Here is a 16,182-nt window from a genome sequence, read left to right on the forward strand (position 1 = left end):
TCAAGACATTCATTTTAGTGACAGCAGAAATTGATACAAAGCTCTGTATGCTGAAAGATTCCAGTAAGTGTCTCTATGTGGAAAATAAAAAGTTAATGTTTTAATTGCATGCTATCTAAGAATTTTTTATTTGAAGATGTCATGTATACAATAAATGTACACCAAGACAGAATGAATTGAATTAATAACAGGCTGTATCACAGGAATTTAAAGAAAGAAGCTGCCTGGCAGGGTGGAAGCAGCAAACCACTTAATCACAACCAGTTGAGCTTTCTGGATCTTTGTTCTGTAATTATTTTGAGCAGATGAGTGGACTCGATGAACAAACGAAGGTGTCAATATTAATGATGCTTTAAAATCAGTCTTGCAGCACCATTTAGTTTGTTTATGGGGCACTTTTTCTGATAACCAGGGTAGCCTCTTCTGACTTGCTTTCTATTGCCATAGAGGGAAAATTGAGCTGGTCTACATTTGAAATAGCTGCTCAAAGACTTCTTTTTTAGCTGGTATGCAGGGAGAATACATTCTTGTACAGTTCTTAGTCTTGCATAATTTTTAGAGTTGCAGCACTGCAGTCACTTGCTAAATATTAAAGCTGAATAGTAAATTGACAGCATGTACAAAAGGCCATGATTCAGTTTAAAAAAGGTTTTGTTTGCCAAGTATCCTTGACTTTGTATTAATCAAGCTTGCCCTTTCTCATTAAAGACAACTTAAGCCACTGTTCTAGTATGTAAATGGAAACTCTTCATGGCAGTGTGGGATTTACAGAGAAGAATGACTGAGATATTGAAGGCAAAAATCCAGAATAAAAAGCATTCTTACAAAGAAGCAAACTAGTCAGCAGGGAAATTTGAATTGTTAGAATCATGTGAAAGTGTTCTTGGGAATGTGCATTAGAAACTTGCAAGCCATGCATGTGGATACATGTTGCATCTATGCAAGGTCATAAGTAGGTGAATCTGCAAGTTGTATAACCTAACAATTTTTCTTATTACTGTGTTGGGAAGACCCTTTTTTCCTGTTTCTTTTCCTGAAGAGGAATGCATAAGGCAGTGAATCATATTTTTCTCTGGGTAAATCAGGAAGGAGCTAAAATTAGACCTTCAGAGTTCATTCTTTTTATTCCCGCTCAAAGCTGGGGAAAGCTTGGTAGATGGCATTTGCAGGTTTTGAATTGAATGTTTTAATTTTAGTTTCTGGAACTTTTTTTCCTCATTATAATCTTATAAAAAAGTCGTATCCATTGATATGGATAGCTTCATGCAGAGACTTCCAAAGCAATGCTGTCCTGCATAGGTTGGAAGCTCATCAAACCAAGAGACAGACACCGCTGTCCTCCGCTCATAGGTGGAGCAGCAAGAGAAGTAACACAGGTAAGAAGAGGGAGCAGCATAAAAATGAGAGCCAGGGAGGTTTCCAGCATCCACTACAAATCTATGGTGATATGGCTTATGTTCAGTGTTAGGTGACTCAGGAAGGTGCTGATAAAATTAGGTGTACTTGTTAGTTCAGCGTAGGATACTTGCACTGCATGCATTAGCTGTTCTAATGTGCTGGTAATTACGAAGTCCAAATTACAGATATGTAGGCCAGCATAATTTAAGGTGGTGTAAATGAAGTTAGAACTGAAGGCCCATCATGGCTCCATACACTGCAAATAGTATTAGGTGGCTGTTAGATCAGCAATGTGGGCTCCCACACAGCTATGAAAAGGGGCTGGTTTTAACTAGATCTTCCAACTAAATGTAACATGTTTCAACTCTTTGCTCATCTTGAGCAGGTTTGTAGTTTGCCTTATGCACACAGTTCAGTCCGTCAGGTTCATTTTACTGAGAAGATGTGAGAGGGAGGCGTTGGAGAATTACCTGCTCTCAGCTGAGCTCTGCCTGTCCAGGAAGAGCCAGGCCAAGTCTGCAGTCATCCTTCAGCCAGGGAGACTTCCTCAGAGGTTGTGTCTAGCTGGTGACTTCCCTTTTGATCAGCAAGCTGACTTTAATAACTTAAGTCTTTTATGCATGTCTTCTTAAATTACACGGTGGTGTGGTTTAACTCAGCCCCACACAGCCTCTCACTCCCCTCCTGTGGGATGGGCGAGAGAATCAGAAGTGTAAAAGTGGGAAAACCCTCAGGTTGGGATAAAAAGAGCTTAGTAGGTAAAGCAAAGCAAAAAAAGGAATTCATTCACCACTGGCCATGGGCAGGTAGGTGCTCAGCCATCTCCAGGACAGCAGGGAACTATCATGTTTAATGGGGAGGGTTGATAAAGTATGAAAAACAGGAGATTACCAGAGCCAGGTGGTGGTTGCTGGTGTTGAAAAATCTATTACCTGGCATGGCAGGAGCCAGCAGGTAGGGAGCTGGGCCTCAGGAGGAGGGGTGGCTTCAGAAGTTAGCAGGTACTAAAACTCTAATCCATGTTTTCTTCAGCTCACCTGTTTCAGAACCTCTGTGCTTGCGGTTTACTCTTTGCTTCCCTCCTGTTTTGGGGGATCACCATGAGCTAATTAAGATGTTTGTGTGGCTGAACTGGATTAGTGAAATGTTAATCTTTGTTAACCCCTTCTTTATTCTCTATTTGTTTATTTTTAATCCGAATTGTTTCACTGATCCTATTTTGAGCGGGATGCCACAGGGGGTGGTTTTTTTCCAATGACAAAGAAATTCTGAGATGCTCTGTTTCACTGTCATTCACTGCTGGGTGCAGTGCCAGGGCTGCACTAAACTGGTGCTTGTGGATTTGTATTGTGCCTGGTGAAATTATATTTCTCTGTGTTTTCATTATATTATTTACATTGCAAAATGCAATGGGATTCTTACTGTTTTGAAGGTTTGATGTTGAGAAGCGTGTTGGCCTGAAACTTCCTGAAGTATTGCTGGGTATTTATGGATTTCATATGTCATTTGACATTTCCTGACAAATAGTCTTGTAGTTGTAGCTGATCATTGATTCCGATTTCAATCTGAGGTAGTTGCAACTTTGCAGTCTGTGGGACAGTTTGCATCTTGATTTTTGTAGAGCTTTTCCTATGATATAACAAACACCTGCGTGGTAAATGTGTGAGGAACATCAGTGGTGTTTGAAAGACCTCTTTAGTCTTCAGTGGGCAATACTGTGTTCCATTAAAAACCCCCGAAGTTTCCCTTTTACATGGAATTTGTATAAAAGAAAGAAATTATTTACAGATAAATAATTTTTAAAGACCTCTCTACTGTAACTTGGATAAGGAAAGTATTTTCTAGCCATTACTTCTGCTAAAGGAGAGAAACCATGTGAAAAGCATGATCTGATGATAGCGGTCCTTTGATAGCTGTTAAGTGTGGGGACTTGCTGTCTATATAAACTTACGGGATACATCATATTTTTATAAGTTCATTTCCTCTTATGCCTTCTCAGTTGCAGAATACTGCATTTCTGCTGGTGGGTTGGTCTGTTGCATTTGCTAAAATTGCTCTTCACTGTTTTTATCAAAACAGATTCAATTAGTACTGAATTAGTCAGCTAACTGAAGGAAACCAAGATTAGCTCAGTTGGTTGGAGCATGGTCCTAATAACGTGAAGGATGTGGCTTAATCCCTGTATGGCCCTTTACTTAAGAGTTGGACTCATTGATCCTTGTGGGTCCTTTCCAACTCAGAATATCCTTTTAATTCTGTGACTCTGTAATTCACACGGAGACAGATCTCAAAACCTTGGGTTATTTTTGCCTGCTGGAGATGTCCTGCAGTTGGTGTTTTGTTGGAGCAGGGTGTCTGTGTTTGAGGCTGATAGTAAATTTAGAAATTTAGGGTTAATTGCTTTTTGCCTCTTGATATAAGCAAATAGTGTTTGTGGATTTTCCCCCTCCCCACTGCTGATGGCTGTCTAGTGACAATCACTAGAGAGGAGAGAAGGGGGAGCCCAGGCAATGGAAGTACTGGTGCTTAGGTTCCCATTACTTGTAATGGCAAGAAAACAGGGTGTCCAGTGTCCTGGAGTTGCACAGATCACCTGGGCTGAACTTTTCCAGTGTTGGTGAGCTGTCCCTTGACATTCCCTGCCTTGTTGGAATCAGTATCTTTGGAAGCCAGCATGGCCCAGTCTGAAGGTCCAGTCAGTAGTGTGCGGTATTCCAAGCGTGAAGGCTCTCCCAAAAGAGGTAGCTGGAGATGGGAGACTGTGCTGCTGTGGAAGGGAAAAGGAGCATCCTGCTGAACTGGCAGCCAGCATTCCAGCAGGGAAGTGTGGAGACAAGAGAAGGGCACTACTGAGGCACTCTGGCAAGAGCAGCGTCTGTGCAACAGCTGAGTGCCTTGATGGATGGCAGCAAGGCCTGTGAGGGTTGCCTTACATTTGTCTGGATCAGGACTCGGTGGTTTCCAGAAATCAATTTTAGTCCTTTCATTAAATTACAGACAGACTCCAGCTCTAACAAGTTTTAAGAGTGTGTTGGCAAGAATGTCTCTTGGGAGATGGTGCAAGGCTTCTTTAAATAGGTAAACATCCATTCAGTGTTTGTTAGGGTTTGGGGTTTTTAATTGTAAGGGAAGAGAGCATCATGTATTTTGCAGTGTTAATAATCTCAGTGGAAAGGTCTTCAAGTCAGATTTTTCTTTTTATTTTCAAAATACGTACAGCCTTGCACATAGGTGAACCCAGTGATTGTGCTGTGTGGTTTCCAAGTTCAGGAGAAAATTTGGCCTTCATATATTTTCTCTCTTCTATGTATGTGGAAGATAAAAAAAAGCCAGCCAAGGAACAAAACAGCTTAGTACATGTCTGAGGTTTTTCCTCAATTATCTAAAAGTTGACATTACATCATCTGCACAGATGTAAATATAGAAAATAGTAGGTGTGTTAAATCTCCTGACATATTTTTAAAAGCTTTTTACAGAGGACTGACTTCACTTGAATGTATGTTTGTGTCAGTAGAGATATGGCATTATATCCATTTTTCTTTCTGGGAGATTGAAAGTTTCTTTAAATGCTTATTTTCATCTTTTATGGTTGTTTTAGCTGCGGAAATGCTGTTATCTTTTCTGTCTTTGGCTCTACTCTTTCACAAGATGGTTATATTTCAGTGAAGTCATTTCCTGGTTTTTCCCAACTATTCGTCTCTATATGTTTCAGATTTCCCCAAATACACACTTTTTTTTGTTTCTGAATGATGGCATTATTGATTTGTATCATTGAACAGATTGATAAATAATGTATTGTGTGGTTTTGTATGAAAATCAGCCGAGCTGTTGCTTTTTCAGACAAATAATAAAAACAATACCTTCTTCAATTTGAGTGCTAAAATGCAGAGAATTAGCAAAATAGGTGTGAATATTTTGGGTATTGCAAGACCTGTCCTAGGTCCTGATTCAGGGTAAGTTCCCTGTCTGAGATAATATTTAAGACTTAGTTTAAAGAAAATCCAGAGTTACCAGGCTTCTCAGCTGTCAAAAGACTTGTTAAGCATTCAATGGAAACACTGTTTGGTTTTTGGTGTTAGGTTCTGTACTGTGGACAGGCAGTGCTGTAACCATCTCTGTCTATGGCTACTGAGTGGAAGTAAGTGTTGTGCCAAATAAAGATTCTAACTTGGCTTTGAAATTGAACTTCAAATATTACTCTAAAAGTACAAAACAAACCCAACCAATTCCAAAATCAATCTCTATTGCCATGTAATTGCTGCATGTAAGAAAACAAGAGAGGAGTTGGAGTGTGTTTTCTCTTTTGCAGGTGTTGCTGAAATAGTTCTGTTTATTTAAAGCATATGATTTCATGCAATTGTGCCTGATTGTTAGTGCAGCTGTCAACAGCTGCATGCTCGTGTAGCTAATTGCATTCTAGTAATATAGCTAAGCTTATTTTAAGATACGCAGTTGTACATTTTTGTTTTTTTAAAGCAACTGCTCACACTTAGAATATTTATTGCAGAAAGTTCTCTGCTATCACAATGAGCCGTCGTTGCTCCAAGAGGAAATTTAAGAGCTTCTACACAAGACTTTCTGCCAGTCTAGTGTATGGATTGCACCTGTGGAAAGTTGGACCATGCCACTTAAATTCATACAATTCTAAAGGCCTTGAAATGGTCTTGTCCCTGGGGTCAGTTTCATCATCTGCCCTTTGGGAATGTTTTGTAGTTAACATGTAAAACTTTAATTTCACAGTCATCTAGTTCCTACTGCTGCGTCAGTACTCTAGTTGTGTGTACAGGAACAATGAGCTTCTCTTACATACTGATTGTCTCCTTCTAGAAATATGTACATAAAATGAGAAATTTGTATAAGTTGTGTATATAAATATATATAAAGCATATTAGGAGAGTAGGCTGTCTACTGATGCATGCTGATTCTGGGTATTTGTATTGTTTTCCTGGTATGTGTTAGTGACATGATCGCAGTCAACGGTATGAAATGTATAATGCAGTGTTGTTTTTATTTGTTATATAGCTTTATGCCAGTATATACAGGCCTCTAAAACCCGAGATGGTGGCAGCCGTTTCATTTCAAGTGCAACAGAAGGTAAAGGAAAAAGTGTGGGGGAAAAAAAACCTCTTTGTTCATCTGATACTCTTTCTTCATGGACATTTATGTGGTTCTTGATCTTCTAACCTTCTAGACTCTTCCTTCACAGCTAACCTCTTGCAATAGATGGTGGTTATCTTTTTTCCTGAGTCTTTATAATGAAATTAAGAGATCTCATGATGTCACTCCTGTGTCTACCTAAAAGTTGCATCATCTCTGCATTTTGTCTATTTGTGCTTTTCTTCAGTAACGACATTGCGCTGAAACTGAAGCTTTAGCTATGTTTCGACGAGAATCAGAAATATCTGAAGAGTGGCTTAGAGAATTGCTGTCGTGACCACAATCTCAAGCTTGTCACACTTAAGGAAAAGCACAGATACTTAATGACACAGAAATGTTACAATGCTAATCCTTGCTAATATCTGCAGTCTGACCATACGCTAACGAACTGTCTTGCTTTTTCTGTTTCTCTTAAAAGGAGTGTGTCCTTAATTCACTTATCCTCGCATCTACCTGCTGATGTCCTGCTTTTTGGCCTTGTTTGTGCTCAAAAAGGGAATGAAATATTTACTTCTGTATTCTTCTTTCATCTGCAGGGGAAAACTTTGAACAGACTCCGTTAAGACGCACATTTAAATCCAAAGTTCTTGCTCGCTATCCTGAGAATGTTGAATGGAACCCTTTTGACCAGGATGCAGTGGGAATGGTCGGTATCACTTAATGGCTTTTGGGGTTTTTTTGGTTACATTCTAGAGAATTATTAGAGAAATAAATCAGTCTGCAATTAATGAATCTTTTTTTGTGCAAGATTTTTCCATTTAACCAAATGTGGTGTATCTTAATTTAGATAAAATATAGTACTTTTCTCTGTCAGGTCTGGTCTGGGTGACCAAAATACTTTCCTTTATTTGGGTTTGAATTTTGTTATTTTATTCCTGTCGAGGCTGGTAACAAAATGGTTATGAGTTTCAGTAGAAATTGCATGCAGCCTTTTTGATACATTTCTTTTGTTTTTCTGATTTAGAACCATATCACTGCGTTGTGCAGAAATGTAACACTTAATAGAATTTAAAGTGAAATGCGATGGCAGTCTGTGGATTCTAAATCCCATTTTCACCAATGCTGCTGGAGGCAGGGGGAGAGAAAAGTGTGTTTTAATGGATATTATCTCGCCTTCCCCTTTTTTGTAGCTGTGTATGCCTAAAGGGCTTGCTTTCAAGACACAAGCAGATTCCAGAGAACCTCAATTCCACTCTTTTATTATTACTCGTGAAGATGGCTCACGGACATTTGGATTTTCTCTCACGTTTTTTGAGGAAGTCACTAGCAAACAGATCTGCAGTGCAATGCAGACGTTGTATCATATGCACAATGCTGAATATGACATTCTTCATACTCTACCCACCAACGACAAGGAGAGCTGCAGCAGTACTGGAGACTGCAATGGCACCTCTGTCTCAAAGCTACAGCGATTTAACTCCTATGACATCAGCAGAGACACACTCTATGTCTCAAAGTGCATTTGTCTGATTACTCCAATGTCTTTCATGAAAGCTTGTAAGAAAGTTCTAGAACAACTTCACCAAGCAGTGACTTCACCTCAGCCGCCACCACTACCTTTAGAAAGCTACATCTACAATATTCTCTATGAGGTTCCTCTTCCTCCAGCAGGAAGGTCATTAAAATTTTCAGGTGTTTATGGACCAATTATCTGCCAGAGGCCAAGCACCAGTGAACTACCATTGTTTGATTTTCCGGTTAAAGAAGTTTTTGAATTGCTTGGAGTAGAAAATGTGATTCAACTCTTTACCTGTGCCCTTTTGGAGTTTCAGATACTGCTTTATTCACAGCGTGAGTACTTGGGTTTTGTTTTCTTATCTTGTAGTTGTACTGGCACAAGGTCTTATTGTGTCTTGAATTCTAAAAACCATACAAACAACAAAATAGCTGCATTAAAGTGGCATGAGTATGCTAATGCAGTCTGGCTGATCTGTGTGCAGGTCTTAATGTAAAGAAAAGCACTGGAGTTGTAAGGAGAACTGCATTGGCTGCTGTTACACACCTAAACTTAAAACTGGGTTTTCACGTAATCTCCTCTATTCGTGGATTGGCTGACCCCTTTAGTGTTGGCTCTGGAACTGTGCTAGTGGATAGAGCAGTTTGCCTTCTTCCATGTTCCTGTCTAACTGCTTAGCTGAATTCCCTGCTATCTCTGCAGAACCAGCCATGCATTTTGAGAAGATACACAGTTAATTATACATCTGGTTCTGAAGAAGAGTTAATCATGCAAATAGAATTTTCTCTTTGAGTACCCAAAGTCACATTTCAGTTGTTACTTTGAAAGATAAGTACCTGAAAAAAGTTTTGACTGAATTCAAATCCCAAATCTCTGTTCAGGCTTTGAAACAGTTATAGCTGAAGCCACGTAGCCAAAGCTTGCTTTGAAGAGCATAGGCAGCAGCTGAGCTGAAATAGTTTGTTCATCAATTAGTGAGTAGTGTGGGAGTGGTATCTATTTTCTGTGTTGAAATTTGTGGATACTGGCCTTCTTACTCTGCATCCTGTTGCTCTAACACAGAGTGTGTGGAATTATGCCAGAATATAATTTCTCTACTTTTTTTTTTTTGTCCCAAGATGACTAGGATAGTCCAGACTCACCCATTCTGAATGGTGTGGTTTAAACAGACAGCCTGCATTTTGAACACTGCTTTATAGTAATGGTTAGGAAGTCTAAAAGACCCCAACACAAAACCAGGGCTAATCCATGGTGTTATTGAAATTTGTTTTTGGTGTTTTCTTCCCTTGAGCTGTCGCTGAAATATGTAGAACACAAATGGTAACTGTTTACAAAAGATAACCTGCAGTTACCAGCAACTTTCTCCAAGCATGAAATACAGATTTTGTGTTAAGTGTGTTAAGATCTGTGCATACACTAAAGCCAAGGATGGATTTGTGTGTACAGTCAGGGTGATTAAAAGTGTGTAATGGCAGCAGGGTGTTACATCACAGTTGTTTCATTGTATAGACACTGTGAACTGCAAGAGAAAAACTGTGCAGTAATTCAGATGCAGTCAAAAAAACTCACTGAACTCTGTAGTGGTTTCTCTCTTGGATTTAAAAACCAAATTGCTCTACTTATTGTTCATAGCAAATCTAGAAATACTTGCCTAGCAGACAAGCTTTTGTGGTTTCCCCAGAAACAGATAAGATGTTCATATATTTGAGATTGAGGGAGAGTTTGTTTATATGGATACCTGTGTCCCACCAGTGGAGGATCAAACATCAGCTCTTTCATCTGAAGAAGAGTGTGGTTGTGTTGTCCTGTAGCAGTGCCTGTGGAATCATGGTGGGTTGGAAGCTCTGCAGAAAAGCCATGTGTGCATCGCCATGTGGGAACAGTGCTCCTGGTTCTCTTTCCAGGCTATTGCCTTAGGAGTGCTCTTTTGTCCCAGGCTGGAGCTCAGCTCACTTCTGGGCTCGTCTACTGTATTCTGGCTTCTCTTTCCAAGTCCTTTTAGTAGGTTCAGCTTTCTGTCTTGGGCCCTTTCCAGGTGTCTGATAAGTGGCGAATTAAAGAATCTTAAAATAGCCCTGGAACAATTGAGTTTCTTGTTTGCAGGCACAGACATTTGGAGTTCAGAGGGATGAGGGATCAGTTAGGACAGTTTCTGTCTGCTGTTTCCCTGCCTCACCCCGAGCTCTGGCTGAGTTGGGCTGTGTTGTACCTTATGGAGGTGTCTTGTCTCTGTCAAGATCTCACCTTGGTTTTTGGCTGAAAAATCTTTCTTCAGTAGAAAAAGAATTTTAGTTATTTGTTTGCTGACTTTTGACCCTCAGGTTGAGTGAACTGCCTGCAGCAGTGCCTTCTCAGTAATAGCAGCCAATTTTTTTTGAAGTGTAGCTTCTCTTAAAGACTTTCTGAGGGATTTCATCCCTGTGCTGTTTTGTTTTGTTTTTGTTTGTTTGCTTTTGTAGTTGTTCTTTTCAACTGGAATATGCTCCTAATATATTCTGCTGTTTCTTCTGTATGGTTAAGTAACATCTGGTTTTTGCTGTTTGTGAAACAGGAAATGTCGAATGGAGATACAGGTGATGGTGCACTCAGTTCTAAGGGGAATCAGAAATTGCTTTACTTTTGTAAAGGCTTTTTCATGTTCTTGCATGCGCACCAGTGTGAGGTCTAGGTTGTCCTTCAGAATATAAATACGAAGTTTTCTAATGTCCTTTGAGTTTGCTAAATCTCCTAGTGCTCAAACCCATGACAGCTGAGGTGATTGAGATAACTTCTTGTTCTCCTAGGTCAGATGAGATTATGATACTCATTGGGTGGATTTAGATTTAGAACAGTATGTGTCAGGATCAGCAGATTTGTAAGATTTACTTGAAAAAACACCCCAACAACAAACACACAAAATAAAGAAACACCACCAAAATAAAAACCAAACCCCAAACCTCTTGGAGGTCTGGTGGAACCAGATGATCTTGAGGTCCCTTCCAACCCAAACCTTTTCATAATTATATGTTGATGATTCTCCATGAATTTGTTGCCGAGTGCAATCCTTTTTGAAACAAATTTTTTTAGTGTTTTAAGTTTCAGTCAATCCTTGGAGTAGGAGTAACTTCACTTGGCAGTGAAAGTGTTTTGGTTTGAGATTCCTTTGACATGTTTCTGACTTGATGCTTCTGGAAATTCTTCTTTTGTCCCACGATGTTGGCACAGCCTTTTGTATTTTGTATTGCTGTAAGTCAAGTGTAGGGAATGAATGCCTCAATTTGATTGTCCTGTTGAGAGACCTGTCTACCATTTGGAAAACTGTTAAAGGCATGAAGTGCCTGTAAGAGAGGGAAGAATCTGAGGCTGCTGCAAGTGCTGAGCCAGTGCTGAGGAACTCTGGAAAGAGTCAGTGGTGTTGGAGGCCTGTGGGAAGTGCCCTTGCCAGATATTCTGTGGGAGCTGGTTTGCATTCTTGCAATTTATGTTACTCTTGTAACTGAGAAATAGACTTATTCCTTATCTCAGAGAGCACCTAGAGCTCTTCTGAAAAGTGTGTACTGAGTTAAGACAGCTGTGAAATCTGCTTGGAGGTGATTTTTCTAAACAGCTCAAAACAAAAAAAGGAGAAATGTAATGCACTGCTGCCACAGACCATGATCTTGGACAGTTTTATTTTCTGGGTGGCAGCTGTCTGCTGCCATTTTACAGTACAAATATGGGGTTTTTTTTCTGCTTTGTCTTTGAAGCTCTCCTGCCTGTCTTTGTTTCAGTTGTTTAAAATTATAAATTTATAAAGTATATAAAGTATTAGTTTCATTTCTTTGTAGTATTATTCCTGTGCTGCCTAACTCTGATCTCTTACATAGGACACTTTCTTGTTATGCCTCCACTGATTTAGGAACCTTGCTGCTTGAATCCCCTTGTCAGACACAGGATAGGAGATGCTTCACCCCACTGTTTCTACTAACCACAGTTGGTTCTTACTGCAGTTACAGGGTTTTTTGAAGTTGCTTGTGTGTTACTTGACAAATGCAACAGTATTTCACTGTGATCCATGAAGTAGGAAGATTAAAAGGAAAAAATGTTCCAAAATGTGATCATGGAATTGTTTTACATTTGGCTGAGTCAGAGGATTTCTGTAGGCACTTGACAGACTTCTCTCTGGTAGAATGTGAAAATGCAGAGGTGGAATTATGGTTCTTAGAGCTGCCACCTTCTTCCCATCCTGTTCCTCTTTTTCCAGGCACAGAACATCTCAATTTCTTTTTTTTTAAAAATCTTTTACAGATAAATACTACTGTGTAATTTCTCATACACACTTTTAGAGATAATGTATTTTATCTATAGCAATTGGTTAGAATAACAGATCATGCTTCTTCTGTGTTCTTAAGTAGCCTTATTAAAAAAATAGTGGATTTTCTTTTCCTTGCACAGTAATCAGTCAAGCACTTTCCCATCTAACAGTGCCCTAGTCATGTGTCATTATTTCCCTACCAGTGCTTGTGTACAATACAAGGCTAGGAGATCGTATTGTTGACACCAGAAAAAGCACATTGGTTTCAAGGACAAGAGCAACAGCACTGCTGAAACACTTCTTCGCTCTTTTAATCTTTTTGTTGTTGTTATTTTTAAATCTTCTGTAGTTCTTTGGTACGAGAGCTGTGCTGCTTGCCTCTTTAAACCCAAAAACCCCTCTGTACCCTCTCAGGATAGGTATAACTTAAGAAAACATAGGAGTTATTTGGGTTTATATTTGCAGGCTTCTTGCCTTTTGCCAACAGCAGAATGCAGTCACTGTTACTTGCAGGCTGCAACTGGGCAGGCCAAATAGTTGGGAATAGCTTAAGCCATGTGAATATCCAGCATCAGAGAGCTGCATTTGCAGATAGCTCCGTGGCAGGATGGCTGCCCAGTGGATAGAAATTCTGAACTATTGATGTTACTTTTTAATTAATTTGAAAGGCTAATACTGAAGTTAGCTTAATGACAGCGGGGGAAGTCGTATTTAAATCATCCAGCAGGATTAGACAGGGGGTTTTGTGTAGTAGGAAAACACTGTTTCTATTCTAAGGCTTGTTCTTGGAGATAAACAAGCTGAATGCAAACCAGCTGGAATGTTTGTGTATCTATGGCTACATTTAAAGTTCCTTTTAAAACTGAAGAAGATAGGATATGGAATAAAATCTTCTTCTTCCCAAAGCTTATCATTAATTCATCACTTCTTTGCAGTCAGGCTGTGATTAAAGCTGCAAACCCATATGTAGATCTGTAAGCAGAAGCTGGTGTCCAGGCAGAATAGGAGAGTGTTGCTGGTGATGTTCATTGGTGTTTCAGTCCGAATAAACTTTTGGCAAAAACTGTGACCTGTGTAAGCTGTTCTCATCTGTTTTGGTTTAAGGCTCCTCCTTTGTAGGTCTGCTGTGAGGCAGTGACAGGTAGGTCCATGCAATAACCTTTTCCACCAGCTCAGCTTGATATGAAAATTAAAAATCAAAAGCCTAAGTTGCAGAATTGCAAGTGATGTTAGCAAAACCTGTGCTGAGTTCCTGTTGGGTTGTGGGGCTCTTTGCAGACCCCAAACTCTGCAACTTGGTCCCCAACCAAAGTTAATCACAAATGTCAGGAATTGAATTTCTTGGCCCTTTTTCTTCTGCTGTTTGAAGTCTGAGTGGAGGCTGGCTAAAGGATAGAATCAAAGCCATAGCCTTGGGAAGTGCACAGTTAAGCTTAACTCTAGAGTGTTTAGAATAAATGTTATTCTTGTGGTTTTCATCTGCCCTCTGTGACATCGTATACAGCTTCAGAAACCTCAGCACCTGAGCCTGTCCATTCAAGTGTCTTTTCCAGTTCCACAGTGTCTATAGTTTTATGAACATGAAAGGAGAAGGCATACATACCCCACACCCTAATGAAGGTTACTTACTGACTTTTTGCCTTCCTCCTATTCCCTCCCCTTTCCTGGCTGGAATTGGATATTGTTGCAGTATCATGAAAAGGCATCTTATGTCTCCAGCTTGTGCTATATTTATAGCCCGACTGAAGGTAGGAATTGCCCTGGTTGTGTGTGTGTTTTATACCCTTTCCAGCCTGGCAGCTGGAAAGCAGTCAGGGTGTTTCAGCAGCTGTATTGGAACACACATCTGGTGTTGCCTTCCCTTTTATAGGATTTCAAAAACCCTTAGAGATGACTCTGTAGTTACAGATGAGGAGGGTGAGATGCTGGCCCAGCAGTGTGAACTGCTGTAGCCACAAGTGCTAAATAAAAAGATCTCTTAGTGTGTTGCACAGGACATTTAACACTGCTCCTGAGCTCTAGGAGGACATGAGTTGTTTTTACATTGAACTGAGGCTTTGGTCGTACACTGCAAAGGCTAAAGGAAGCCTTTTCATTTTCTGCATAGTTATTTCAGTCACACTGTTGGGTTGGCTGCTATACAGCATGCTTTATAGACATTTAAACACTCCTTTAAAAAATGTTTATCTGAGAGATACCAGATGCCTTGGGTTTCATCCAAGGCTTCCATAGAAAGCCCTGAGCACAGAGAAAAGAAATTATTTCTGACGTGTTTCTTAGCTGATTACAGTCCTGCTTCTGTATTCAAACTGGTGTTCCTGGTGACCCTGGTATAGGTAGCAGAAAGTGACTTAGCATGCATTAAGGCTCAATTTGCTCATTTCCATATGACTTGTCGAATGACCTACTTTGGGTTGAGCTCTCTTTGTTATTTCAGCAAAATGTGCTGGGTGTGCAGGTCTGGGTTTTCATTATGATGCCACTCAGCTAGTACTGGGTTTTGTGGTTTCTGTTCTCAAGCAAGTTTTCATTTCTTTAATTTAAATTCATTTACTTAAAAGTATTTGTGAAAAAAATTTTAATTTTCTTGTTCTTTTTCAGATTATCAGAGGCTGATGACAGTGGCAGAGACCATCACAGCACTAATGTTTCCATTTCAGTGGCAGCATGTGTATGTTCCTATCCTTCCAGCATCCCTCCTTCATTTTCTAGATGCTCCTGTCCCTTACCTCATGGGCTTGCACTCTAATGGACTGGATGATAGGTCTAAGCTGGAACTTCCTCAAGAGGTGAGAGGAGCTTGTCTTGATTGATAAAATGTTGTCCATGACTGTGAGGGAAGTAAGAAATGAGCCAAAACACAAGTACAAATTTTAACAGCCATTGTCAAGTTCTTGCTGGCTCTGGTTTGGGATAGGTCTTTATTTCTTGGAGATGCTGACAAAAATCCGGTGAAATAGATAGAGCCCTGCTCTTGAAATTGTATGCTCTGATAGAATTCAACTGTAATTTTACAGGAATTGATGCACTGGAGTTACAGAAGGAACATTTTTGTGCTGCAAAAATTAGCCTTGTAATGCTAGGAAGTGCAAGGAAGTGCAGTGTGAATTCCCCAGCTGTGGCCAAAAGGTTGTGGTGGTGAGTGAGCAGAACTCGACTGACATCAGCACTGTTCTGGTTCCTGGCTCTGTGGGATTAGGCTGGGTTTCCCTGCACTGGATTTCTCCCTTGAGGTTGGCTTGCATGGACCCAGCCTGCCAGGTGTCTGCACAAAACCATTTGAGATTTTCTCCTAGCACGCCTGCTTCAGTCTGCAGCAAAACGTCAGCGTGTTCTTGAGTAAACTTCTCCTTGCTGGGGTAGTGCTGAGGAGCCCTGGGAGCAGCAGCCCCTGTGTAAAGGAGAAGGAAATGGTCTGTAAAGGTTCTGCAACTCATACATGGGGCTGGGACTATGTCTAGACTGCTTAGAGGTTGTTTTTATTTATTTTGTCCCCCTGTTCACTTCACAAACACCCCTTGTAGGGATGCGCCAAGAGAGTTTAAGAGCTGGTTGTGAGGATCAGGGGACCAAAGGTGCCTAAGGTGAGCACTGCCCAAGGCAGCAGAGGAAATGTCTGGCCCCTGCTTACTTGTAGGTGTAACTTTGCAGGGGAGGAACTGTGTAAATCATGGGAAACACCCTACTTACTGGCCCTGGTAGAATTCTCTAACCTCTGCCTTTTTCTCTGACTGTGGGTTTTCTTCTATTACCATTTGCATTTCTGGGAAAGCAGAAACGTGGCAGGCACAGGGTTTTGTGGTGGTGGTTTTTGTTTTCATTATCAGGCAGTGCTGCAGCATAGCTTGACACAAAAAACCCTTCCTTTTTAAAAAAGCTGCGTGAAATTAAAGGCAAG

General features: G+C 40.3%; 1 protein-coding gene across 9 annotated transcripts in view; it reads left to right on the forward strand.

The window, feature by feature from the left end:
• DENND5A (DENN domain containing 5A) overlaps positions 1–16,182 on the forward strand; it is a 64,537-nt gene that overhangs the window by 12,229 nt on the left and 36,126 nt on the right. For 7 of the 9 annotated variants that reach the window (XM_042038184.1, XM_042038188.1, XM_042038191.1 and 4 more), the window contains exons 2-5: positions 6,421–6,492; positions 7,092–7,201; positions 7,686–8,346; positions 14,886–15,073. In XM_042038184.1, the coding sequence (XP_041894118.1) occupies positions 6,421–6,492; positions 7,092–7,201; positions 7,686–8,346; positions 14,886–15,073 (1,031 nt within the window). The remainder of the gene's footprint in view (positions 1–6,420; positions 6,493–7,091; positions 7,202–7,685; positions 8,347–14,885; positions 15,074–16,182) is intronic. The other 2 variants (XM_042038187.1, XM_042038192.1) reach the window with 1 other exon arrangement.

Source organism: Corvus kubaryi, unplaced genomic scaffold (assembly GCF_017639235.1).
Source record: "Corvus kubaryi isolate FWS band 111438036 unplaced genomic scaffold, C.kubaryi_AGA036_p1.0 37392, whole genome shotgun sequence".
NCBI lineage: Eukaryota > Metazoa > Chordata > Aves > Passeriformes > Corvidae > Corvus > Corvus kubaryi.